At 45.7% G+C, this 27,468-nt stretch overlaps 1 protein-coding gene across 1 annotated transcript in view; it reads right to left on the bottom strand.

Moving 5' to 3' along the window:
• ABR (ABR activator of RhoGEF and GTPase) overlaps positions 1-26,820 on the bottom strand; it is a 178,262-nt gene extending 151,442 nt beyond the window's left edge. The window contains exons 1-3 of the mRNA XM_065897140.1: positions 26,515-26,820; positions 26,284-26,424; positions 25,785-26,223 (exon numbers count right to left, since the gene is read on the bottom strand). Of these exons, the coding sequence (XP_065753212.1) occupies positions 25,785-26,223; positions 26,284-26,424; positions 26,515-26,820 (886 nt within the window). The remainder of the gene's footprint in view (positions 1-25,784; positions 26,224-26,283; positions 26,425-26,514) is intronic.
• Positions 26,821-27,468: the final 648 nt, after the last annotated feature.

Here is a 27,468-nt window from a genome sequence, read left to right as displayed (position 1 = left end):
CTTCAGTACTGTTTGCATCTTTTATATTGAAAATACATTTATGTTTCATGCAGGGACTGCTTCATGGTAGATACTCAGTTGTTAATTTTTAAAACTGAGATCTTAGTTCTAACTTAATTTTCCTTTGGAACTTCTGGTTCAAGGTGGAAGACAGAATGCATGTAGTTTTTTTGTTTGTTTTATACCATTATGATAAATTTGTCATATGCCTCTCCCTCTTAACCCAAATCTCTAGACATGATATGTCATATAGTAACCCCAAACCTATAACAGCCCAGGAAACAGCAGGGTACTCGCAAGGATGAGGAATTCTAAGTAATCCCTGAAAGGAGAGGATGTGGGCATTAGATTGAAAGAGGAAGCCACAGGTCACAGCATGCCTAGGACAGGACTGCTGCCAACACGTGGGGTGGGGTAGGGTGCAGGGAAGAAGCAGATCCTGGAGCAGGAAAGCTTCCAGGGCTAGCTATCTGGGAGACAAGTGGAGAGGAAGCAGGAGGGGCCCAACAGGCTCTGGCTCTAGCTCTCTTTTTCACACTTGGCTTTTATTCCATTTCTGGTTCATGGAGATATCTATCTTATGTTTTAGCCCACCTATACCTTTTAAATGTTAAAAAAATGTTTTATTTATCATGGCTTTGTTTAGAGCAGAGGGATAAACTTAAAGCATGAATTCGCAGCATGAACTTGATCAAAAGTTTGAGATGATCAGTTTTCCAGGAAAATATACAGATAATGGTTTGATAGGAAAATCCTGCAAGAGCTTCCAAACCCTTACCAACAGAAAATGCCCATGTTATAAAAACTGTTTCAGGACATAGAAACAGCTGGGAGCTACCTAACTAACCACTATGCATGGTTGTGCAGGTTGTGCACTGCACAACTTGATGCCATGTGAGTGAGTTGTATAGTGTACAACTGAGCCGCCCCAATCCTTGTATATCAGATCAAATAGGGTTTATCCCAGGAATATAAGCCTAGTTCAACATTAGAAATCTATTTGTGTAATTCACCACATTCATAGATTAAGGAAGAAAAAACATATTTCTCTTAACATATTTGATAAAAACATTGTTAAAAGTTAACACCTATTTCTGCTTAAAAAGAACAGAAAAAAAAATACCCCTGGAAACTAGAAATAAAAATTACAACAACTTTCCTTAACTTAGGGAAATCTAGAATTAGCATACTATTCAAGGTGAAGTGTTAAATGTATTCACATTAAACCTAAAAAGTGGGCAAAGAATATCACAAAGAAGAGGAAATACGTATAGCCAAAGAATATAAGAAAAGATACTGTACCTTATCAGTAATCAGGGTCATATGTACATTGAGATGCCATTTTTTTGTCCATTAGATTGGCACGAGTGAAATATGATAACACGTATTGGTGAGGGACTAAACTGGTTCTCTCAAAAAGTATGGCCGGAGTATAAACTGGAACAACATGTTCAGAGGACGATCTGACAATATCTATTAATATTTTAAATGCACATTTTTTCAGCTTTGCAATTCTATGTCTAGATATTCTCTAGAGAAATAGTCATGCAGGCGCACACATGGGTTGTGTACCATACATGGTTTTTCACTGTGGCGTTGTTTGGAATAGCAGAAATTGGGATACCCTGCTAAGGATTAGATTTGTCCCCGTTGCCTTTTCTCTAACAAGAGAAGTGCTGGGGAAAAAGTACTGTTGGAATCACAGACCTTATAACCTCATAATTCCTTGGACAGCTTCTCTTAGAAGATCAACCACTTTGGAGCCACTGACATGAAAGAGGGTTTAAGAGGCCCCCCTGTGTTCTGAGGGTTTGAAAAGTAGTCTGACCTCCCCCCAGATGGGTCCCCAGTGATGGAAAGGATATAGTGGTGGATTCTAGAACTTGTCCTGCCTGGCCTTCCTGGGCAGATGGACACATGGGAAGCAGCTCTGCCTGTGACCTGAAGGATGTGAGTGTAAGGAGTAGGTGTCCCCAGCTGAGCTCAGCACTGAGGAATGGACATTGTCTTCTCTCCAAGGATAGCAGCAGCCTGTGCTAGGTCTCAATCAGTGCATTCCCACTGCCTCTGTGTACCAGGGACATCTGTTGGCCTGTGAAATGAGAGGTCCCTCCTGTTAAGGAGACTCGGGTATGGTGGCACCAAGCACTGCTCCTTCTTTGACTCTGTGAGGGAGAGCTTCAGGAACTGCTGGACTTTCTGCTGAAAGGCATGTGGGCACTGGAGCTGAAGAAATAAGGAAAAGTGCCAAATGATGTGCCCTCAAGATTGTGGAGCCGGTGCTATCACTTTCATAACTACTGGTCATCCAGCAAAGATGTGGTTGGTATTTGAACAGCAGTGGCTGCCAACAGTTTATAAAGACCTACCTTGGGTCTTATGAGACAGTTGAAGATGGCAAGCCCTTAGCCTGGGTCTCTATTGTCTATACACTTAGGTGGTGAAAACCTGCTTACCAGCCTAGTCCCACAGTGAGACCGAAGGCTCTTGAAGCAGAGATTTGAACCCTTTCCCCTGGCTCACTGCTTGGCACAATTCAGGTGTCAATAAAGGTTGCTTTAATGGTGCCTGCATCCCTTTTTCACAGATAGAAGTTTATGGTAGCTCAGAATTGGTCTCTCGTGGCCATAAAATCAGACATGCAATGCTTTACTCTCGGGAACCTGCTTTGAAGTAGGTGATGTTTTATTGTCCAAATCCTTCTCTTTTAACCCTCTAACACTTGGTGATTTAGATACCCCATAAACATTGAGAATTAAAGGTGTTTTGTTGACCTTTTTATTGGTGGGTTTGGAGGTTATAAGTACTCCATGCTCTCACAGTGACTTTTAAAAATTACCAGAAAAAGTTCCATTTATCAAAGTCCGCCAGGTTTGCCTATTTATAAACTCAGCAAATTTACAAATTGCAGCAAAACTGTCGTCTTAATATCACATTGATCTCTCCTGCCAAAGAAAACACACACACACACACACACACACACACACACACACGTATTTCATGCCACCTAAATCTGTTGATAAATCAGTGAAGGCTGATCTCTTTGAGAGAGGCAGAAAGTAATGGAATTCGGAGAGGCAGAAACTCAGCCTGCCTATTGGGACTTAGGGGCTGTCACTTGTCACCTGGTTGGAAAGAAGTGACCCTACCCCAGTGACCTCCTTCCCCAGAGCTCAGCAAGGAGAATGAATGTGGGTGAGCATTCACACCTGGAACCTGACACCTTCAAACACCATGATCACTATCTAGGGGCAGCAAGAGGGTCACCTACATAATTCAAATCACAGCTGGCCAGGTGGTTTGAAATAGCAGATCTCAATGGATTTATCTGTTCCACCATCCAAATGTCACTCAGCTTTCTGCTGCTGTGTTTGCTCTCGGGCCAAAGGTCACCTTGGGCTGCTTCCTCGCTCTAACCATTTGCTGGCTCCTAACACAAATGGATTATTTAATCGACTGTCTGGCAACTCCTTATCGAATCACACAAACTCAAAAGGGCTTTTCCTTCCACATTTTACTTAGAAGCGGCTAAAGTTCTTAAGTAAACTGGAGATTTCTCTTTTTTTGTTTTTCGGCTTCCTTTTCTTTGGCGGTACGCGGGCCTCTCACTGTTGTGGCCTCTCCCGTCACGGAGCACAGGCTCCGGACACGCAGGCTCAGCGGCCATGGCCCACGGGCCTAGCCGCTCCACAGCATGTGGGTCTTCCCGGACCGGGGCACGAACCCGTGTACCCTGCATCGGCAGGCAGACTCTCAACCACTGCGCCACCAGGGAAGCCCTGGCTTCCTTTTTAATGTCAACCTTTAGGCTGTATGGACAGAAAGGGCCTCACCAGACATAAACCAGCAATTCTACTTCCAGGTATACATACAAAAGAATTGAAAGCAGGGTCTCAAAAAGATATTTGTACACCAATTTCATAGCAGCATTATTCACAATAGATAAAACATGGAAGCAACCCAAGTGTCCATGGATAGATGAATGGATAAGCAAAATGTGGTGTATACATACAATGGAATATTATTCAGCCATAAAAAGGAAGGAAATCCTGACATCTGCTACAGCATGGATGAACCCTAGGACATTATGCTAAGTGAAATAAGCCAGTCATAAAAAGACAAATACTGTATGATTCCACTTACATGAGGTACTCACAGAATAGACCAATTTCTAGAGACAGAAAGTAGAATAGTGGCTGCTAGAGCCAGTGGGAAGTGGAGGGTGGGGTATAATGGGTATAGAGTTTCAGTTTTACAAGATGAAAAGAATTATGGAGATGGAAGTGGTGATGGTTACAAAATATTATGAGTGTATTTAATGCCATTGAGCTGTACACTTAAAATGGTTAAAAATGATCAATTTTATATTATGTGTGTATTTTAACACAATAACATTTTTTGAAGAAAAAAAAAAAACAGATAACGTGCACAGCCTAACTGTTTTCCACATTTGGTGGTAATTGTAATACAATTTCTTTTTCAATGAAACAAACTATAAAAGTGCACATCAAAAACAACATGAAAAACACCAGACACTGACCACCACCTCATATCAAGCACTTAGCAAAGCCTGCCGAACTCTGGGGAGCTGGGCTGGCTGCTGAGAATCCCCTTGGACCTGTTAAAATATAGATTCCAGGTTTTGCCCAGATCCACTGGGATTCCACTTCAGTGGGCTCTGGTAACAGGAATCTGTCTTTTTACAGTGTCCCTAAAGAGAATTCTGACTTGCAGTCAGTACTTCATCTCGATTATTCCAAAAGCAGAAGAATGATAGTTTAGTAAGTTCCTCAATTATGCTTTCAGGTTAACCAGCAAACATTTGTCAAGTAGGCAAAACACAAAAGATACTGTGGCAGATGCTAGGAAAACAGAGGGTAAATAATAATGAGTTATGACTTATTGAGTGCTCACTAGGTACAGAGAGGCAAAATAACTTTTAAAAATCCTCACAACTAGTAAATCTGATGCCAGAGCCTGCACTGTTTACCGCCATAAGCCAGTTCCTACCTTCAGCAGGCCTTGTGAGGTGGGGGAATCCCTGAAATGACCATAATAAGGGGCAGAATGATATAAGTGTTAAATTGAGATGCGAAGACAAGTCCTGGGGGAGGAGCCATGTTTGGGACCACAGTTTGGACTCCAGAGATTTTCCCCCTTTTCATCAAACAGCGAAAGGACTGTGAAATTCCCTAGCAAATTCTGGAATGGAGTCACAGAGAATCAACCCATCTGTCCATGAGACAGATCCACAGAGGTTTTTTTCCTAACAGGGATCCTTCTTCAAGACGTGGCACCAAACAAGCTACGGCCTGGGACCAAGGGAGAAACCTGGCTCTTTCCACTTTTCACTTTCTAAAACCTCTTGATTTTGTAATGTGCTTGGGGTGGGAGTCGGGTCAGGTTGGGAAGTGGTCAGACGTGAAACTGAAGATTCTGGATTTTCCTTCCACGTGGTGCCAGCAATTGACTGACCCGAAGACTGTGATTCCGGGTACAGAGAGAGGTGTCAGTCAGTTTGGGACCCAAATAGCAAATTCAGGGGCATCTAAAATCAGGAAGATGACCCTGTTTTAGGTGACTAAGCAGATATTATTTCGTCTGAATTAAGGCCACAGAGGTTGAAGGTTATTCCTAACTCAGAAGAAGTTCTTCTGCGCTGGCTTCTCAGAGATTGTGTGTGAATCGCAGCAGAGACACTGTCTTAACCCCACAGTGATCGCATGTCTTCAAAGATGACAGGCTCTGTGGTTCCAAAGAAACAAACTGGTTAAAAAAAGGCAGTGCAAGACTTTTTATTTTGAGGAGACGTGAAATGCTCTTTGTGTGTGTGTGTGTGTGTGCGTGTGTGCGTGTCAATCCTAAAGATTAGCTATTAGAGAGCTCCTCCAACCTAAAATTTTATTTTGGCTTTCATCAATATTTAGAATTTATCTAGTATATTTTATTGTTCTCTCTCTCTCTCTCTCTCTTCCTATTTCCCCATGAGTGACTGCCTTAATTTTTAAATTACCTACCTTAACAAGGCCAAATGCTAAATGTCTACGATTAACCCAATATAAAGGAAGAAAGACGGAGAGATTTAAGATTTGAATATAAAAATTCTGATTGTAAATGTCATTTTTCCATTAATTTGGCAGCTATTTCAATGTACATGTCAGCACCATGGCTAAGTTGTATTTCCCTCCAAGTAACCCAGACGAAACACTATTGCTCAAGTCTAATTCTGATATCCTAAATCAATGCTTTTATGGTATATATGAATTTGAAGCATGAGATGAAAAAATAAAACGGTTGTTTCTCTCCTTCTTCCCCCCCAAAACCAAACAAAAACAAGGCAGTCACCCTTGGAGACATTTCACAGGCGAAAAGGAACAAGAAAATAGGTCCAGGGAGATGCTGATTCGGAGCTTATTTAATATGACCGCGGTGGCAAAGACAGTTGAGGGTTCACCAAATATTCCTGCCCCAGCCCCCTCCCCAGAGTAGGGCCGTTGCTGGGAACCAGCTGTTCAGTCAGGGTCTATATTTGCCAGGACCCCCGCCTCTAAGAGGGGACATGTGCCTTGTGTTTGCCAATGGGATATGAGCAGAAGAAATGGATATCAGTTCTGGGCTAAGAGAGTTAAGAAGCAAGTGTGGGGCTTCCCTGGTGGCGCAGTGGTTGAGAGTCCGCCTGCCGATGCGGGGGACGCGGGTTCGTGCCCCGGTCCGGGAGGATCCCACGTGCCGTGGAGCGGCTGGGTCCGTGGGCCATGGCCGCTGAGCCTGCGCGTCCGGAGCCTGTGCTCCGCAGCGGGAGGGGCCACAGCAGTGAGAGGCCCGCGTACCGCAAAAAAAAAAGAAGCAAGTGTGTCTTCACTCTCTGGTTCTCCAGTGCTCCCTGATAACTGAGAACCACAGAGATCTAGAGGAGGGCAGATCCACAAGAGTGCAGGAGCCTGGCTTCGGAGCAACCATGGGAAGCAAACCTGCCCATCAGGAACATGTGCATATACTACACTTAGCCTGTTAAGCCACTGACACTTTGTTACGGTGGGTAGCACTACTCTGTTACATTCCAAGGTGCTGAGCTTAGGAGTTGAAGGAGGGAGTAAACACTTATTAGTGAGTTAAGACACACACTAGGAAATAAATACATTTTTTTCCCCTTCTATGGGAAACCGTGTAACACAAAGATTATCATCTCAAATGCCTAAAACACTAGGCAGGTACGTAGTGTTAATACTGCTACATATTAACGCTTATTATGTGACAGGCACACTATTCTAAGGACTTATTCTAACTCACTTAGTTCTCACAGATTTGTGAGGTAAACGGTTATAATCCCCATTTAGCAGATGCGGAAACTGAGGCCCACAGAGGTTAAGTAATTTGCCTAAGGTCACATAACTAGTAAGTGGCAGAGGCAGGATGCAAGGCCAGGCAGCTCTGTTCACCACAATATACACACACCTCTCACAATGTGAGTGAACAAAGGGGCCAGATGAAGCTGAAGCAATCAGCGAAATCGTGTCCAACCTCAAGGGGTCAGCTACTCAGCGCTACCCGTAATTTCCACATGTATTGTAGACCTTCCCATCTTTCAAGAAAACTCAGAAATCCAGATTTTATGTAAAAATCTCCCAATTTTAAATTGTTTCAATTTTGGTTTAACCCCCTGAAGCCCAGACAAAGCACGTAGCATGTAGCCCGGGGCCAGCCACTTGCCATCCCTGCTTTCAGAGCAGCTGTCTCCAAGGATCACAGCACCTTCTGCTTGTCCAGAGGCCCTGGGGAATTCTGGGTCTGGTAGCCAGGAGAAGACTCAACTCTGCAAACAACAGCTCTTCAGGCCCACTGATATGAATAATTAATTTCTGTTTTCTCACTGCCAGCCCACAAAGGTTACCAACAAGCCCGGCATTCAGGAAGAATGCCATGTCCTTCTGAGACAATGAGGACAGGCATGGGAGATCCTGGGGGTGCACAGGGAGCACCATAATGAAGTCCAGCGTGGTGGCCTGTGCTCAAAGGGAGCCTGTGGATGTAGGCACAGGCCTGTGTTGTACGCTCCCTGCCTGGCTGCTTCAGTGGGGCCATCAGAGTGTCCACAAGGCTCATTAGAGATGTGACACTCAGTGGCTTTCTCTGCTGACTGTCAGCGGGAGAGGACTCTGAATTCCTCAAGATGCTTTAAAATAAAACAAAATGGCGCAATTATGCAGCCAAACCGAAGGCAAGGCAGCTGCATACAAAGCAGGGCTTTCTTCCTAAAAGGACCACAACCTCAGCTAGACAATGGTGAGACCTCACCTTCCTCCCCAGGGTTCCAGCCGTGAGGCATCCGTAATTGGACGCTCCACTGCTTCAGCTCTTGGATTATTCAAACTGCAGGATTTCCAGAAGCCTCGGGTTTCAATTAAGGATATGACCAGGCAACAAGATGAGCAAGATACCGTTTTTTCACCCTCATTGTCTATTTCAGCAATGCAAATGGCCAACAACGGTAATGTTTGTGATAATAATAAAATTAGTCAACACGCTCTGTTTACTAAGTGTCAGGTGCTGAGTGCTTTATATATCAAGTTATTTAATCTTCACACAAACTTCATTAGGTATTGATATCATATTATTATCACTCAGTCTAAGATAAGGAAACTGAGGCACAAAAAATTTAAGCTAGCTTAAAGTCACATAGCAGTTAAGTGGCAGAGCTGGGATTCAAACCCAAGCAATGTGGTCCTAGACGGTATGTATGCTCTTGAGCACCCTACCGGCGGCTGTCTGCATTTATACAGAGCTTATTGTATGCCAGGCCCTGTGCTACATATTTTCTGTCCATTATTTCATTTAGTCTTTACAACATCAGGTGAGATATAATCATCTCCGTTGTACAGAAAAGGAAATAGGTTTATAGAAAAGTGAAGTAACTTGGTTAAGGGCACAAAATAACAAGCAGCCTGCAGCCTGGATCCAAACCAGATTCCTCTGATTCAAAGCCAAGCTCTTAACCATTACTTGGTACAGAGTCCCAGCTCATCCAATTTACTGGTGTTCATAAAAGTAGGCCTGGAAAATCATCTAGTCCAATCACCTTATTTTAGAGATGAGGAGCCGTAGCCTGGAGAAATTAAGAGTTCGTGGTGAGATGGAGTAGAGTAACTTTGGCCCCAGAAAGAGCTGGGCTCTATTTATTCCTAGCCCTGCTTTTTTTTTTTTTTTTTTTTTTTTGCGGTACGCGGGCCTCTCACTGCTGTGGCCTCTCCCGTTGCGGAGCACAGGCTCTGGACGCGCAGGCTCAGCGGCCATGGCTCACGGGCCCAGCCGCTCCGCGGCATGTGGGATCTTCCCGGACCGGGGCAAGAACCCGTGTCCCCTGCATCGGCAGGCGGACTCTCAACCACTGCGCCACCAGGGAAGCCTCCTGTTCTTTATTAGCTAAGTGACTCGTTTCTAGACTTATTATTACTGTAGAATAAGAATAATAATACTTGGTCTTATGGGACTATACTGATTAAAGTACGTGTGTAATATATACTTGTACTAAACACTCGGCATGGCAAAACCATATCATTATAGTCAGGTATCTCCAAATCACAGATTGATAGTTTCAAACTTTTGTTTACAAGTGTGTTCTTTATGATTTGAAATAACAGTGTAAGTGGTGAGTAGGTTGTGAGGAAGCCCCCCCACCCCCGATCTAATCAACAGACAAAGACCTTGGAAAATTGCACTGTACTTCTGCAACTTTTCTAAGTGTCATGTTCATTCCAAATGTGCAAAATCCCTGAGGAAATCACATTTCTCAGAGATCTGGGCAGACATTTAGGCATTCCATCATCACAAATGAAGTTAAGATACTACCATCATAAATGGATGTTGAATTTTGTCAAAAGCTTTTTCTGCATCTACTGAGACGATCATATAATTTTTATTTTTTAATTTGTTAATGTGGTGCATCATATTGACTGATTTGCAGGGATCAAACCATCCTTGTATCCCTGGGATAAATCCCACTTGATCATGGTATATGATTCTTTTAATATACTGTTGAATTCAGTTTGTTAATATTTTGTTGAGGATCTTTGCATCTATGTTCATCAGTGATACTGGCCTGTAACTTTCTTTTTCTTGTGGTATCTTTGTCTGGTTTTAGTATCAGGGTGATGCTGGCCTTGTAGAATGCGTTCAGAAGTGTTACTTCCTCTTCAATGTTTTTGAATAGTTTGATAAGGATAGATGTCAATTCTTTAAATGTTTGGTAGAATTCAGCTGTGAAATCTTCTGGTTCTGGACTTTTGTTTGTTGTGAGTTGTTGTTGTTTTTACTGATTCAATTTCTTCACAGGTAATGGTCTGTTCATATTTTGTATTTCTTCCTGATTCAGTCATGGGAGATTGTACATTGCTAGGAATTCATCCATTTCTTCTAGGTTTTCCATTTTATTGGCACATAATTGTTCACAGTAATCTCTTATGATCCTTTGTATGCCTGTGGTGCTGGTTGTAACTTCTCTTTCTTCATTTCTGATTTTATTTATTTGGGTCCTCTCTCTTTTTTCTTTGATGAGTCTGGCAAAAGGTTTACTAATTTTGTTTATCTCTTCAAAGAATCAGCTCTTAGTTTCATTGATCTTTCCTATTTTTTTAAATTCTCGATTTCATTTATTTCTGTTCTGATCTTTATTATTTCTTTCCTTCTACTAACTTTGCGTTTTGTTTGTTCTTCTTTTCCTAGTTCCTTTAGGTGTAAGGTTAGGTTGTTTATTTGCATAAATACTAGGATAAAATATTATCCTAAAGCGTGTGTTGTTGTTTTTTTTTTAGTTAATTAATTAATTTATTTTTTGGCTGTGTTGGGTCTTCGTTTCTGTGCGAGGGCTTTCTCTAGTTGCGGCAAGCGGGGGCCACTCTTCATCGCAGCGCACGGGCTTCTCACTATCGCGGCCTCTCTTGTTGCGGAGCACAGGCTCCAGACGCACAGGCTCAGTAGTTGTGGCTCACGGGCCTAGTTGCTCCGTGGCATGTGGGATCTTCCCAGACCAGGGCTCGAACCCATGTTCCCTACATTGGCAGGCAGATTCTCAACCACTGCGCCACCAGGGAAGCCCCTAAAGTCTGTTTTATTCTGTCAATCAAATAAACAAAGTTGCATAGGTATAATCTATTCTTTATGGTAGAAAACAGTCTCAAACCTTGAGACTGAAACAGACTTCCTTAGGGGAAGATATTCCATATATGTCTTCGTGTTTGCTGTTAGAGAGAGAGCATTCCAATATGGCCTAAGACAAGGAAGGACATCAAAAGCCTGTGCTGGACCTCTCTGGAGTCTGTTGATACATATATTTTTTCTTGCTTTTGCTCTGTATCCTCTGTAAAAAAAAAAACTTGGCCATGAGTACAATCTGCTATTGGGTCTTATAAATCCCTCCAGCAAATCACTGAATGAAACAATGGTGAAACTGTTTAGCCATTTCTAACATTGTTTTTCACATTTTTGAGACCTACCCTCTCATATACACATACAAACAGCTATGGTTACCACTTGGCCTTAGTGAGAAGGGAACTTAGAGGTTTTCAGGAAATTACTTTGATTTTTGAGGCTCAGAGAGCCATTCTTCTGTATGAAAATAAGTCAGGGGTTTGTGTCAGTCAAGATAAATGAGGTAATGCTGCAGTAACTAACAGCACCAAACATTTCAGTGGCTTCAAATAACAATGGTTTATTTCTCACTCTAGGACACGTCCACTGAAGGTTGAATAGGAGCTCTGCTCTGTATTGCCCTCCCCCTAGGACCCAGGCTGACAAAACTGCCACCATTTGGAACAGTATACATTGCAATAGCAAAGGGAAAAAAAGTGCTCCGAAGGGTCTCATACCAGCATGAAATGCTCTGGTCTGGAAGTTGCACGATCACTTCCATTCAAATTCATGGGTTAGAACTAGGCAAATGGTCCTACTCAATTTCAAGGGAACCAGGAATATAATCCTACCTACCATGTTCCTGGACAGCAAAGGGGAACCAAAATGCTTAGTTTATGGTCCTAATGACTAGCACAGTTCTTCATTAGTTGGAGAGGGCCTAGTTGGGCAGGTTTGAACGTCGGCCTTTCTGTGCGTTGACCACCTTCAGGAAACAGCACACTCCTCTCAGGAAGAGGGGCGCAAAATGGCAAATTCTCAACTGGTGGGCAGGTGGATGGTGGTAGGAAGCCAGAAGGGCAGACATCAAAATCTCCTTGGGGCATGTAATGTTTGAAAATAGCTTCAGGAGGGAAAAGCCAGCACATCCCTTGAGAATCACAGCTCCAGAATACGTCTTATCCTACTGGTCCAAAACTAAAGAGGAGAAGGGAGAAGAAGAGATGAAGATAAAGGTAAAGAAGAAGAAGAGGAAGGGGAAGAGAAAATGAAAACGGTTTTAAATGCTTAAAGACCCCAATAGTCTGCCCAGGTGGTCCCAATCCCACAAAATTCTTACTTGAAAATGTACAATCTTTCTTTTATTGTTCAATAAACACAGTATGCCAGCGTGGTGTTAGGGGCAGGGATACTAGAATTTTAAAAAAAACGGTCATCCTCTAACACACACAATTTAGGGACTTGGAATCCAGTGGGGAAAACAGAGAGGGAAACCATTTTAAATCATTTTATAATTGCTCAAATGAATGCGCAAGTTCAGGGGAGGATTGCGGAGCCAACACTGGGCTGGTTTTCCAAAAGCCATTCACAGTCCCCTTCTCCCTTAACACTCTTTACTATAGAGGCTGAAGAGTGTAAATTCCTGATTGCCCAGCCCTCTTTGCAGCTAATGGCAATATGACCCAGTGTTGGCCAATAGCATGGAAGTAGCAGTTGCTAGGTAGGACTTGGGGGAAAGTCTTTTAAAGGGACAGTCAGCCAGTATGATCACTGCAGTCTAATCTCATTAGATTTAGGGGCTAGAGCAATCGCTTTGTCTTTAATGTGGAAGATAACTGGGGCTGGAGGAGAAAGGCTAAGGGCAGAACAATAAGTTATAGCAGTGATTTACATTAGAGGTAATGGAATAAACCTCTGGGTATTCATCAACATTTATTGAGCATCTCCCATTATGTCAGGCACTACGACATCCTGGGGCTACAGAGACAAATAAGATAGATACAGGTCAGAATAAGGGTGCCTCTCACCATATCAATCACAACCCCAGGGCAGGAATGAGGGGTGCTCATGGAACCTCAAGTTTGGGATATTCTGCCCCCTGCCCCAAGTTCAGGAAACACCAATGGGGTAGGATGGGGCCCAGAGAAATTAAAGCCAGCCCCATTCTGCAGCAATTCAAGGGGCACCAGGACTGTTGCAGTAATGGGAAGAAAGCAACTTAAGAGGCGATGCTCTTTTTATGTATATATCTCACCCAAACAAGCCCTGATGTTCCTCCAAATCCAGCCTAGTTATTTTAAATCACTGCATGTGACAAATTAGAAAAGGAAATGGCAAAGTTGTAGGAGAAGCCTAGGCTCGAAACAGTCCTACTTGACCTAATGAAAATGGTCTGGAATTGGAGAGTGACAATGCCCGCAAAACTTTGTGAATATAGTAAAAACCATGCCTATCCATTTTAAACAGGTGAATTTTATGGTATGTGAATTATCTCTCAATAAAATTAATTAATTATTTTAATGGGAGAAAAAATAATTCCACCACTTAGCCCTAAGCAAACTTGGGCTTGTTAGTTAACAGGTCAGAGCCTCAGTTTCCTCATCTGCAAAATGAGAATAGTATTACTTTCTTTACAGCAAGAACAGAACAGTAGACTGTTCTGAATATTAAATGTGACCCTGTAGGTTAAGCATGTAACACAGTGCCTTGCAGGTAGTAGAAGCAAAATATCTTCTAGTTCCTTTCTTCCTAAGTGCCAATAAAAATTTTAAAACAATCATTTTCTCAGCCGCAAGATGTGACATACGTTCTAGGCAACCTCCCTTCAGACAGTCTTATCTCAGGCAGACAAGAGCAGGGAACGAATGGGAAGACAGGAACACGGACAGAAGCCGACGCTCACTGCAGAAAAACTGAAGATCTACTCTGCAGCTATGCAGTGCAGAAATAACAGGAGCGATTCATGCAGTGTGAAAACAGCTACACAGACAGAGCGGTGTTAAGGAAAGTCAGGCGGGTGCAGACATTTCTGCTTATCATTCTAGTTTAGTATCCAAACAGAATCCAGTTTTGCAAAGTAGCCAAATCCACCCCAACACCTGGACAAGTCCGTGTGGCCACAACACAGCCCTGATGTTTAGAGATGACCCAGGCCCCACTCTCCTTGCTATGGTTCCTCAAAACCAGACTGAACCCAAAACAAACCTTACACAGCCAGAATTGTTGGGCACAGTACCACGTTAGGGAATTTAAGTCTTCACTGAGCTTCTCTTTTGCGACTATTAGAAAATCAACCAGGTACTTTTCAAGTACCTGCTGTGTGCCCAGCCTTGTGAAAGATACTGTTGTGAGGGAGAAAAAGAAGCATAAGCCCTGATCCCTGCTTTCAATGAGCCAGCTAACCTCTTAGGTTTGAGAGCAACACTTCACAGTAAACATATAAAAGGCATCGTGCCTTGCACAGAGCAGTGGTTCAGTTGTTATTTGTACATTGGGTCAATGAATTAATAGACGGCACAATAATAAAACAATTGTGTACATGTGGGGCTCACTCTAAGAACCACAAGATGGGTTGGAGTACTTGGAAAAAGCTTGTGCCAGAGGCTGCTAGTTGCCTACTCAATATCAATTCTTTCACTTTTCCTTGTAACAGAGCCCCTATTTTATTTGAGGTGGCCATATGCCCAGATAAAATACTACATTTCCCAGCCACCCTTGTAGCTAGAGATGGCTAATGAGATCTAAACAGAAATTGTCATGAGAGGCTTCTAGGAAAGTGCCTTAAAAGGCAGACCAACAGCTGCTACTCACTCTTATGTCCTTTCTCCCTTTCTTCTAATTCTTGTCTGAAACATGAATGTGATGGCTGGATTTCCAGCAGCTATTTTGGACCATGAGGCAACCTTGACACAGAAAAGCAAAAAGAAGCCTGAAGTTTTAGCCACAGCAATCAGAGAAGAAAAAGAAATAAAAGGAATCCAAATTGGAAAAGAAGAAGTAAAGCTGTCACTGTTTGCAGATGACATGGTACTATACATAGAGAATCTTAAAGATGCTACCAGAAAACTACTAGAGCTAATCAATGAATTTGGTAAAGTAGCAGGATACAAAATTAATGCACAGAAATCTCTTGCATTCCTATACACTAATAATGAAAAATCTGAAAGTGAAATTAAGAAAACACTCCCATTTACCAACACAACAAAAAGAATAAAATATCTAGGAATAAACCTACCTAAGGAGACAAAAGACCTGTATGCAGAAAATTATAAGACACTGATGAATCAACATTGTGAAAATTACTCTACTACCCAAAGCAATGTACAGATTCAATGCAATCCCTATCAAACTACCACTGACATTTTTCACAGAACTAGAACAAAAAATCTCACAATTTGTATGGAAACACAAAAGACCCCAAAGAGCAAAAGCAATCTTGAGAACGAAAAACGGAGCTGGAGGAATCAGGCTCCCTGACTTCAGACTATACTATAAAGCTACAGTAATCAAGACAGTATGGTACTGGCACAAAACCAGAAATATAGATCAATGGAACAGGATAGAAAGCCCAGAGATAAACCCACGCACATATGGTCACCTTATCTTTGATAAAGGAGGCAAGAATATACAGTGGAGAAAAGACAGCCTCTTCAATAAGTGGTGCTGGGAAAACTGGACAGCTACATGTAAAAGAATGAAATTAGAACACTCCATAACACCATACACAAAAATAAACTCAAAATGGATTAAAGATCTAAATGTAAGGCCAGACACCATCAAACTCTCAGAGGAAAACATAGGCAGAGCAATCTATGACATAAATCACAGTACGATCCTTTTTGACCCACCTCCTAGAGAAATGGAAATAAAAACAAAAGTAAACAAACGGGACCTAATGAAACTTAAAAGCTTTTGCACAGAAAAGGAAATCATAAACAAGACGAAAAGACAACCCTCAGAATGGGAGAAAATATTTGCAAATGAAGCAACTGACAAAGGATTAATCTCCAAAACATACAAGCAACTCATGCAGCTCAATATCAAAAAACCAAACAACTCAATTCAAAAATGGGCAGAAGACCTAAAAAAGACATTTCTCCAAAGAAGATATACAGATGGCCAACAAACACATGAAAGAATGCTCAACATCATTAATCATTAGAGAAATGCAAATCAAAACTACAATGAGATATCATCTCACACAGGTCAGAATGGCCATCATCAAAAAATCTACAAACAATAAACGCTGGAGAGGGTGTGGAGAAAAGGGAACCCTCTTGCACTGTTGGTGGGAATGTAAACTGATGCAGCCATTATGGAGAACAGTATGGAGGTTCCTTAAAAAACTGAAAATAGAACTACCATACGACCCAGCAATCCCACTACTGGGCATATACCCTGAGAAAACCACAACTCAAAAAGAGTCATGTACCAAAATGTTCATTGCAGCTCTATTTACAATAGCCAGGATATGGAAGCAACCTAAGTGTCCACCAACAGATGAATGGATAAAGATGTGGCACATATATACAATGGAATATTACTCAGCCATAAAAAGGAACAAAACTGAGTTATTTGTAGTGAGGTGGATGGGCCTAGAGTCTGTCGTAAAGAGTGAAGTAAGTCAGAAAGAGAAAAACAAATACCATATGCTAACACATATATATGGAATCTAAAAAAAGAAAAAAAAAAAAAGGTCAGAAGAACCTAGGAGCAAGACGGGACCTAGGGGCAAGACGGGAATAAAGATGCAGACCTACTAGAGAATGGACTTGAGGATACGAGGAGGGGGAAGGGTAAGCTGCGATAAAGTGAGAGAGTGGCATGGACATATATACACTACCAAACGTAAAATAGCTAGCTAGTGGGAAGCAGCTGCATAGCACAGGGAGATCAACTCGGTGCTTTGTGACCACCTAGAGGGGTGGGATAGGGAGGGTGGGAGGGAGGGAGATGCAAGAGGGAAGAGACATGGGGACATATGTATATGTATAACTGATTCACTTTGTTATAAAGCAGAAACTAACACACCATTGTAAAGCAATTATACTCTAATAAAGATGTTTAAAAAAAAAAGAAAAGAAGCCTAAATTCCTGATGATCACAGAGTCACCATTCTCTCCCTGGACTGCTTATCTCTAGTATTCTTTTACATGAGAGATAAGTAAACCTCTATCTTGCTTTTTTGGGTTTTGTCAAATGCAGCAAACCCATATCTTAACCAATACAAGGTTCCACAGAAAAGCCAGGCCTTAAAGGAAGGGTTGGCTTTCCAATTGGGGAAGTGAAGGGGGGAGGGCATCTCAAATGCCAGAAAGAGCACTGGAAAGGACACTGGCAAGAAGGAGCACTGGCCGAAGCCAAGTGGGTAGACAGTAGGAAATAAGGAGAAGTCAGATGTTGGTTTTGCAGGGGAGACAGGTCTTGACTGGGGAAGGACCAGGGACCACAGAGGGCTAAGAAAGCTTGTTTCCCTCTGAAGGAGCAAAACATCTCTGGAGCTGGAGCAGGGTAAGAAAGGAAACAAAGAGGCAGATGAAGAGGCTTGGTGACTTTATTCCATGAAGAAATGTGAGTATGAGCTGTGGCCTGGTTCAGCCAGCTGAACGTTCCTGGACTGAAGACAGTAACAACAACACCATCTAAGATTTATTAAACACTTATGTGCTCTGCTGTGTGCTATACACCCTATACACATTATCTCAGTGAAGCTTCACGACAAATCTATGACACAGTCCTACCATTATCACCCCTATTTGGCAGACACAGAACTGGGGCTTAGAGAGAGTCAGTAACTTGTCCAAGGTAAGCCTCACAACCCTGCAAGCTGGGTAACATCCAGCCCGTTTTTCAGATGCAGAAAGTGTTTGTACCATTCTTTCAAAGCTAAGAAAAGGTATGGGGGACCTCCCTGGTGGTGCAGTGAGTAAGAATCCACCTGCCAATGCAGGGGACATGGGTTCGATCCCTGGTCCAGGAAGATCCCACATGAGGCAAAGCAACTAAGCCCGTGCATCACAACTGCTTAGCCTGTACGCTAGAGCCCGCGAGCCACAACTACTGAGCCCGCGTGCTGCAACTACTGAAGCCCGTGTGCCTAGAGCCTGTGCTCCACAGCAAGAGCAGCCACCGCAATGAGAAGCCTGCGCGCTGCCACGAAGAGTAGCCCCGGCTTGCTGCAACTAGAGAAAGCCTGCGCACAGCAATGAAGACCCAACACAGCCAAAAAAAAAGAAAAAAGAAGAAAAGGTATGAAGATCCTGACTTAAAACACAAAGAGGGCTTCCCTGGTGGCACAGTGGTTAAGAATCCGCCTGCCAATGCAGGGGACACGGGTTGGAGCCCTGGTTCGGGAAGATCCCACGTGCCACAGAGCAACTAAGCCCAGGCGCCATAACTACTGAGTCTGCGCTCTAGAGCCCGCGAGCCACAACTACTGAAGCCCGTGTGCCACAACTGCTGAAGCCTGCACGCCTAGATCCTGTGCTCCGCAACAAGAGAAGCCACTGCGATGAGAAGCCCGTGCACCACAATGAAGAGCAGCCCCCACTCGCCACAACTAGAGAAAGCCCGCACACAGCAGCGATGACCCAACACAGCCAAAAATAAATAAATAAACAAAATCTATAAAAAAAAAAACCACACAAAGATTCAGAATCAAACACAGGACCAATTGTTTTGTGAATAGTCTCTTCACCAGAAGAAAAATAGATGAGAGGAATAGAAAAGTTTTCAGGCTTGGTTACATTTACCTCTTGTAGAGGAGGAAGACATTGTTAAGAAACCCACCCACACCCCCTGGCCGAATGATGTTCACAAGGTGTAGATGTTGCTAAGGTGGGCGGGAGGAGGAGTGGGGGGTAGCACGCATTAAAGAACCAAGCAAACAGTGAGGCCATGTCAGCTCTGGCTACAGATGAATCGTAGCCAACCACCAGCTCGCGTGTCTCAAGTCGTTTTTTAACATCTCTCCACAACAGGGAATGGGAAAAAAATTACTCCCTCACAGCTAAGGCTGAAAATTCCGTACTTTGACTTAAGATATTCAGACATATCCAATGAACACAAGGAATTCTTCCTGGAGCAAAAATCTCATTAGTCACTAATGCGAAGGGGAAAAAAACCCATCAGGTTCCAAATGAACTAGGTAACATGAGTGCCTAGCAGGAAATGCATTTCCCATGAAGATTAAAAAGTCTCCATTGGCAGCCTGGGAGAATCTGATACCAGGGCCTCCCAAGTAGTAGAGAAATCTGGAATTCTACAGCTGGTCCAGGACAGCCTTACATGCTGGAAGTTAAAGAGTGTCAGCTTTGTAAGCCTGACCCAAGTTCCAATGCTGACTCCACCACGAGCTGTTTGATGCTGGGTAAATGTCCTCACCTCTCCCAGCCTCGGTATATTCACCTATAGAGTGGGACAAATAACTTCCACCCACTAAATGAGGCTAAATGAGACAGTCCGCTGCTCCTGTTACTATGATTTTAACAGCAGGGGTCCCCAACTCCCGGGGTCTAATGCCTCATGATCTGAGGTAGAGCTGATGTAATAATAATAGAAATAAAGTGTGTGATAAATGTAATGCGCTTGAATCATCCCGAAACCATCCCCCCCGCCCTGGTGCTTGGAAAGATCGTCTTCCATGAAAACAGTCGCTGGTGCCAAAAAGGTTGGGGACTGCTGTTTGATAGGACTCACATCTTAAGTTTTCTCTGCTTAAAATTCCAAGAAAGAAAAGGCCATAGGATGCAATGGAAAGAGCCTAGGTCTGGCTCCTAGACCCTGCCTTGAGGGTCATGAGCATATGTGACCCTGAGGTTACTTTTAGGGCTCCAGGGTCCTCATCTGTCTGGAGAGGGCCAGGAAGATCCTTAGACCAAATCTAAGATCATTTCTTCTTCTGTCACTGAGGTTCTAAATGGCAGTCCTTACTTAGTCACTCATTTCAGGATTTAACAAGTTACCTGCTGGAAAGCTGTTTATCTAAAAACCTTTGGTTTCTATCCCGGAAGCAAAAAAGCCAGTGAGAACCTTGAGGGCAGGTCACCGACTTTTGCCATCTTGACCCTTAACACAGACCTGGCACAAAGTAAGACCTGCATAAATCCTTGTCGAGTGGAATGGACAAGTGAATGAATGAAGGATTTCCAAGGGCTGGCAGAAATGACTGTTCATCCTCCACTAAGCAAAGTTTAATGCAAGGAGAAAATGCTACCAATTTAAAATATTAATGATATTTACTTTGCCATCTGAACTACATCAGAATACCAGATGAATAGCTGCTGCCCTTCAAAAGGATGCCTGACTTGGGCTTTAGCTGGACGAGCGCACTTTGGTCCACGTGTGGCAAAGGGGATGCCACAGGCTACAGGAGGGGTATGTAAACTCCTAGAAGGACACGTTACCCAACCTCTTTGGCAGGGTTGGCACAGAAGCATGCCAACATGAAAGCAAAAATACCAAGACCTCCACATGTGGGTGTGCAGTTGTGTCTGCCCAAGAGCTCCCAGCTGAGGAGGGGAGATCTAAAATCCAGCAGGTGGTCTGCTCACCTGTGAGGCCAAGTCCACGCAGGAGCCCCATGGGCAGGTGGCAGCCCTCACGGTTCACCTCAGCAGCAGATGAACTGGGGTCTGCTGGGTGCTTTAGTGATAAAGAAAATAATAACAATGCATACACATCACACATACATACATATGCACTTAATGGTCACTGTGTGAAAAAAGTAAACTCTTTAAGTATTTTATTTTAGGTAATTTTCATAACTACCCTGGGAAGTAGGTGCTATTGTTTGAGGCAGTATAGTTTGCTGTTTAAAAGCACGGACTTGGGAGTCAGACTGCCTAGATTCAAATCCCAAGTGCCACTTACAAGCTGCGTAACCTTGGGCAGGGTTATTTAAGCAGAGTCTCCTACTTAGCATATGTAAAATGGAAATAATAATAGTGCCTGTCTTACGAAGCTGTTGTGTGGTATAAATGAGTAAATATGTGTAAAGTGCTTAGAACAGGAGTGGGCACAAAGCAAGCCCCCAGGAAGATTAGCTACTTTTGTTATTTCTGTTAATAGAGACTGAGGTGCAGAAAGGCCAGTGGCTTGTCCATGGCCTCACACCTGCTGCGGGCAGAGCCTGGGCACACACACAAGTCTGTCTTCAAAGCACACATGACCCAACACGGCTGATTCTAGCTCTGCGGCCCCCACCCCACCCCATTCACATGACCACCCGCATCCATGCCAACGTGGCCTAGTCTTTCTTGGTACCAACCAAGGCTGCAAGGTGCTAAAGGGAGGATACTAAAAGAACTGGCATTCTAACTGACTTAAACTCTGATGTGCCTACTACGTGTAGAACAAACGCAAGTGTGTCCTGGTATGGGGATCTGTCCCTTAGCTAAGAGAAAACGGGCCTTTTCCAAGGAGGGGAGAACCTCTCTGCCTTTGGGCCTTTTTATGTGAGGCCTCACATGCTCTCCTCCAAACGCTGAGAGGAAGGCAAAGCCTGAATTGTGCAATGAAACCCCATCAGGTGAGGTTCTCTGAGTAGAGATAATGGGCCTGATTGCTGGTGGAGAGGGAGAAACAATTTGAGGGCCAATCCACCAAGAGAGCCTCATGAGCCAAGATTACCACTCTGCCCTGGGTCCTGCCCTGCTCCTGGAAGGTTCTAGAAAGAGCCAGAGCCTTGCTAGAAAAAACACGTGCATCATAGAAAACCAAACCATCTGTTGTGGTACATATATACAATGGAATCTTAGCCATAAAAGGGAACGAAATGGGGTCATTTGTAGAGATGTGGATGGACCTAGAGACTGTCATACAGAGGGAAGTAAGTCAGAAAGAGAAAAACAAATATCATATATTAACTCATATATGTAGAATCTAGAAAAATGGTACAGATGAACTTGTTTGCAAGGCAGAAATAGAGACACAGACATAAAGAACAAACATATGGACACCAAGGGGGGAAAGGGGGGGGTGGGATGAATTGGGAGATTGGATTTAACATACATACACTAATATGTATAAAATAGATAACTAATGAGAACCTGCTGTACAGCACAGGGAACTCCACTTCGCTGTACAGTAGAAACTAACACAACATTGTAAAACAACTATACCCCAATAAAAAAAGCAAAGAAAAGAAAACTGAACCATCTGTGATCCAGAATGATCTGGGAGTGGGAAGCTTTGAAGCATTAACTCAAAGAAAATGACCCACAGTTGTAGTTAGTTAATACTATGGGTGCATACTATGTGCCAGGGCCTGTTCAAAGTCCTTTAGAAATAATATCCCATTTACTCTTCATATCAATGGTATGATGTAACCTGTATTTATTAGTCCCATTTTGCAGATGAGAAAACTGAAACACAGAAAATTCAAATAACTTCTCCCAAGGTCACACAAGCAGTCTGGCTTCAGAGCCCACGGTCTTTATCAGCATTTTCAAACCTTTTGGCCCAACCCACGGCATGAAATCCATTCTACATCAGGACCCAGTATACACTCACACAGTTATATAGAACTGAAACCAAGTTTTAAAACAGAATATTACTCACCATTACCATGTGCAATGCACTCTGGTGTTTTCTCTTCTATTCCATTAAAAAATATATATCATTCAACAAATATTTATGGAACACCTATTATGTGTTAGACACCGTTCTAGGCTTTGGGGCTAAGTCAGTGGATGCAAGAGATAAAAATCCTTGCCCTCTTGGAGCTTGCATTTTACCAGAGAGAGTGAATAAGATCCACGTGCAAAATCGTAGCATCTGAGGTGGTAATTTGGTGAGTGCTATGGAGAAAAGTAAAGCAGGGAAGGCCAAGGTGGCCAGAGAAGGCCTCACGATGTGTTCACTCCCCACTACGCTGATTTCAGTGGGCTGTCACCCACAGCGGGAAAACCTTGGCCCCTAATCTCTCCACTCCAGTGCCTCCTATATGTCTGGAGGCTCTTCCTCCTAGATTGTGCACACTTGTATGTGACTACGTGCACATGTGTATACATGTATAGGCATGCATGGATGCGCTACATGCGTGTATGCATACACATGTCCACCCCATTCGCTTCCTCACTGGGGACGTTTGGGAGACAGGAGGCAGGGCTCCCACATGCAGCTTTCCAGGGGCTCCCTACACAAGCCTGCCCTGCAGAGGGGGTCCCGGAATGGGGCCTAAAAAACAGCCCAGGCACTGTGAGCCAATGCCACAAGCACCAGACATACGCCCCGGCTGGAGTCTTAAGTCAGAGGAAGGAAAATCTTTTTATCACTGGTCCACCCAGAGGGAGCACCTCTTGTAAACTGTTAGGCCAGAGGGAATGCTAGTTCCTAATCTGAATCAAGGTGCTCTATGTGCTAGAGTGCCCTTAAGGATAGAGGAGACAGAGCACAGAAATAAAAATCACTCCCTGGGGAAAATCCAGTGCATAGAGCACACCTGGCAGGGTGATTGAAGTGGGTCTGGGGGGAAGACGGGATTGGGGCCAGCTCTAAAGCAACTCTGGGGGACTTCCCTGGTGGCGCAGTGGTTAAGAATCCGCCTGCCAATGCAGGGGACACTGGTTCGAGCCCTGGTCCAGGAAGATCCCACATGCTGCGGAGCAACTAAGCCCATGTGCCACAACTGCTGAGCCTGCGCTCTAGAGCCTGCGAGCCACAACGGCTGAAGCCCGCACCCCTAGAGCTGTTCTCCGCAACTAGAGAAGCCACTGCAATGAGAAGCCCACACACTGCAAGGAAGAGTAGCCCCCTCTCTCTACAACTAGAGAAAGCCCACGTACAGCAACAAAGACGCAACGCGACCAAAAATAAATAAATTAATTAATTAAAAAAATAATAAAGCAGCTCTGGGCCACTTGGGTAACCTCCACTGAGCGCATTTGGAACTTGGCACTAGAGTGAAATCTTCAGACTCCAAGTTAAAGGGGCACATAAAAATGTTACTAGCATGGGCAGCAAAAGCATTACCTATGGGAAAAGCAGTCAATCTCTGCTAATGAGTAAGTGTAATTGATCACAACAGACGACTTGATGGCCATTCCAAATGCGCTTTTAGCAAAGCGGACAGTTTTTTTCATTGAAATGCAAGCTCACCTAGATAAGATCTAATAATGGAGATTTTGGAAGAATCCCAGCATCAGTGATTTCTTTTTTTTCCTCTTTCACTGAGCAGGAAGGCATCTTAAGTTCCTGGTCACAGCTTGACCCAATCAGATGACAATTTATGCTTTCCCTATGGCTGAGGAGACCGTGACAGTCCCTGGGGCAGCAAAGGATCAGTCACAGGACAGCCCACACCCTTATCTGTCCTTTCCTCCTTAGCCCTTTTCCCACTCCCGACCTATGGGGAGCTGGGTGGCTGGAAGACACATTCATTTCAATGCAGTCGGGCTTCCCTGGTGGTACAGTGGTTAAGAATCTGCTTGCCAATGCAGGGGACACGGGTTCGAGCCCTGGTCCGGGAAGGTCCCACATGCTGCGGAGCAACTAAGCCCATGCACCACAACTACTGAAGCCTGCGCGTCTAGAGCCTGTGCTCCCCAACAAGAGAAGCCACTGCAATGAGAAGCCAGCACACCACAACGAAGAGTAGCCCCCGCTCGCCGCAACTAAAAAGAAAGCCTGAGCGCAGCAACGAAGATGCAACACAGCCAAAAATAAATAAATTAATAAAATTAAAATTCAATGTAATCATCTACTTATTCAATAAGTATTTATTGAGCACTTACTGTATGCAAGGCACTGTGCTGACCACCGAAAGGGGATTCCACCACAACATGGCTAAGACCGGGTCCTGTCCTCAGAAGAGAGGGCAGATAGGAGAAGCAAGAAAATGACAGGAGTGCCAAGTGGAGGTCCCAGCTCACTCCAACAAGCACTTAATCCTTCTGGGCTTCAGTTTCCTCCTTTATCAAATGAAGGCACTGCTCTAGACATGATCTCTGGGCACTAGGCCAACTCAAAAACTCTATGATTCCAAGCCCTCCCCTTCCCACTCAGGCTCCTAGGCGCCTAGGAAGCTGACAGATCAGGTGGTGCCTCCTAGGAAGGGGACAGTCAGCAAAGGAAGCGGGTGGTGAGGATTATTATGTACCTTTCCCACAGTGAGGGGTTCTTTCATTTTGGCCAGAACACAAGGTACAGGCTGGAGAAGATGAGCGATAAGTTCAGAACATTAAGTGGAAGATTTAGACTTCCACATCAAGGAATCTGGAGGAAATGGGAACCACTGAAGTTAGTGCAGAGAAGGATACTATCAGTGTGGGTGGCGCAAGGGAATCTCACCGACTTGCAGAGGATGAGTTGGGGTGGGGGGCGGGGAGGGCGGTGATGTTGCAATACAGAAGAAAGGCTGAGGTCTGAAGTGAAAGATTCCTCCCTTGGTCTGGTCGAGCGCATGCATCATCCCCTCATCCCCTACCATCGCCATAGTGCTTATTTTCTTAAACTTGCCCAAGCCGAAATCACTTTGCACCCTCTTTTTTTTTTTTAAGTTCCACAAGTGCCTTCAAGGTAAACAGGTACATTTTACCTCCCTTCTGCCCAGGCGCCTGAGGTTAAACAGAACCAGCGAGGTGTGCCAGGGAGGGGTGGGGAAGCGGCCAGCAGGCGAGGCCCAGGATACAAGAGGCGGGGATCTAGAGGGGTGCGCCTACCTGCAAATGAGCCATCCTCGTGGTCGGAGCTGTTGCGGCTGCAGTCACTGCCCCTGTCGGGCGAGCTGTGACTGGGCGAGTCCCGCTCGGGCAGCCCCAGGAACCTCTTGCGCCGCCACGGGGGGAGGGGCTCGCGAGCCCTACGCTGAGGGAGCTCCTCTGCCGCCGGGGGCGAGCCCCGCCCGTCCTTGACCTCTGCCTCTAACTGCTCCAAGTCGCGGCTCCCGCGCGGCTGCCGCCGGCTCCCGAGGATCAGGTGCATCCAGCGATGGGAACTGTACACCCGCGCTGGCTTTTCCGCCTCATCGCAGGTCCCGGGCCGGCAAGGGGTCACGAGCAACTGGCTGGGGGTGAGTTTCTCGTTCAAATCCACCATCTCGAAGTCGTGGTCACTGCTGTCGCCCCCATCGTCCGCGCCCGAGGCGTCCGGCTCGTCATCCTCCGAGCCCCGCCCCGCGCGGGTCCGGGCGGACCGCTCCTCTCCCGGGGCGCTGGGAACTGTGCCATCGTGGCCGGGGGGCGCGCAGTCCTCCCGCGGCCTTAAGAGGAGGCGAGGCTGCAGTAGCTGCTGGTGGATGGCGGCGGTCAAGCTGCGAACAGCGCCCCCAGCCCCCGCCGCCCTGGGCCAGGTGGGAAGGTCCTGGCACAGGTAGGGGGGACTCTTGGCCTTCGCGGCCACCTCCGTGGAGGGGACCGACGGGCCCGGGGCGTCTCCGCCGCCGCCCGCTGCGCCCTCCTCCTCGAGCGGCGCCGGCTCCCCCTCCGGCCCGGCCGGCTCCTCAGCCGAGGCCCCCCTGCTGTCCCCGTCTCCGCCCTCCAGGCGCCCGCAGCCGAGGTCCCGCTCCTCCAGGGCCGCCTGCAGGTAGCCGACTTTGAACTTTTCCTCAGCCAGCACCTGTTGCAGCCACTTCAGGTTGAGTTTGCTGCGCTCCAGCTCGCGCTCCATGTCCAGCACCGAGTCCAGCCGCATGACAGGCGCCTCCTCCCCAGGGAACTCGGCCTGCCAGTGGCGCTCAAAGTCCTGGGGGTCCCACATGCCGGGAGCCCCTTCGGGCCTCCGGGGCCCAGCTCCTCCGCGCGCAGCGGGTTGGTGTCGCGCTCGGCTTTCTCCGCGCTGGCGCAGTGGCCTGCCCTTCACTTCAGCCCCAGAAGAGAATAAGAAAAAATAATAAAGTTTTTCCCCTTCCGCCCTCGTGCCGTTTTTCTTCTTCTTCTTCTGGGTTTCGCCTCCCTGACGTCAGCGGCCACCGGCGGCGGCGGAGGCGGGCGCCTGGGCGCCTGGGCGCCCAAGGCCCGCCCCGGGCAGGACGCGCTGAGCCGGCGATCTGCAGTCCCCGCGCCTTGCCCTGCGCCCCGCGGGCTCCGGTGTCTGGAGAGCCGCGGCGGGGGCGGAGCCTCGCGGGCGAGCTCTGGGTTGCGCCGGCGGCCGAGAGGCTGCGAGAGGGCCTGGCACGGCGGGCCTGCGGTGCTGCCCACTCCAGAGGCGCCGGCGATACTCGAAGCTGGCCGCCGTAGGCCCGGCTCGCACCTTCCTGGCCTGTCGGGCTGCGCCGTTCCCGTGGCCGCCGGCGTACTGCGCGCCGGCTCCCTGCAGCCGAGCGCGGGGCCGCGCGGCCGGGGAGGCGGGAGCGGCGGGGAGGGAGCGCGCAGGGTCGCCCTGGGCCGCAGCCAACCTCCGCCCGCC

This window comes from Phocoena phocoena, chromosome 19, assembly GCF_963924675.1.
Source record: "Phocoena phocoena chromosome 19, mPhoPho1.1, whole genome shotgun sequence".
NCBI classification, from domain to species: Eukaryota; Metazoa; Chordata; class Mammalia; order Artiodactyla; family Phocoenidae; genus Phocoena; species Phocoena phocoena.
The sequence above is the reverse complement of the archived record's forward strand: the minus strand, read 5'-3'. Positions and strand labels throughout refer to the sequence as shown.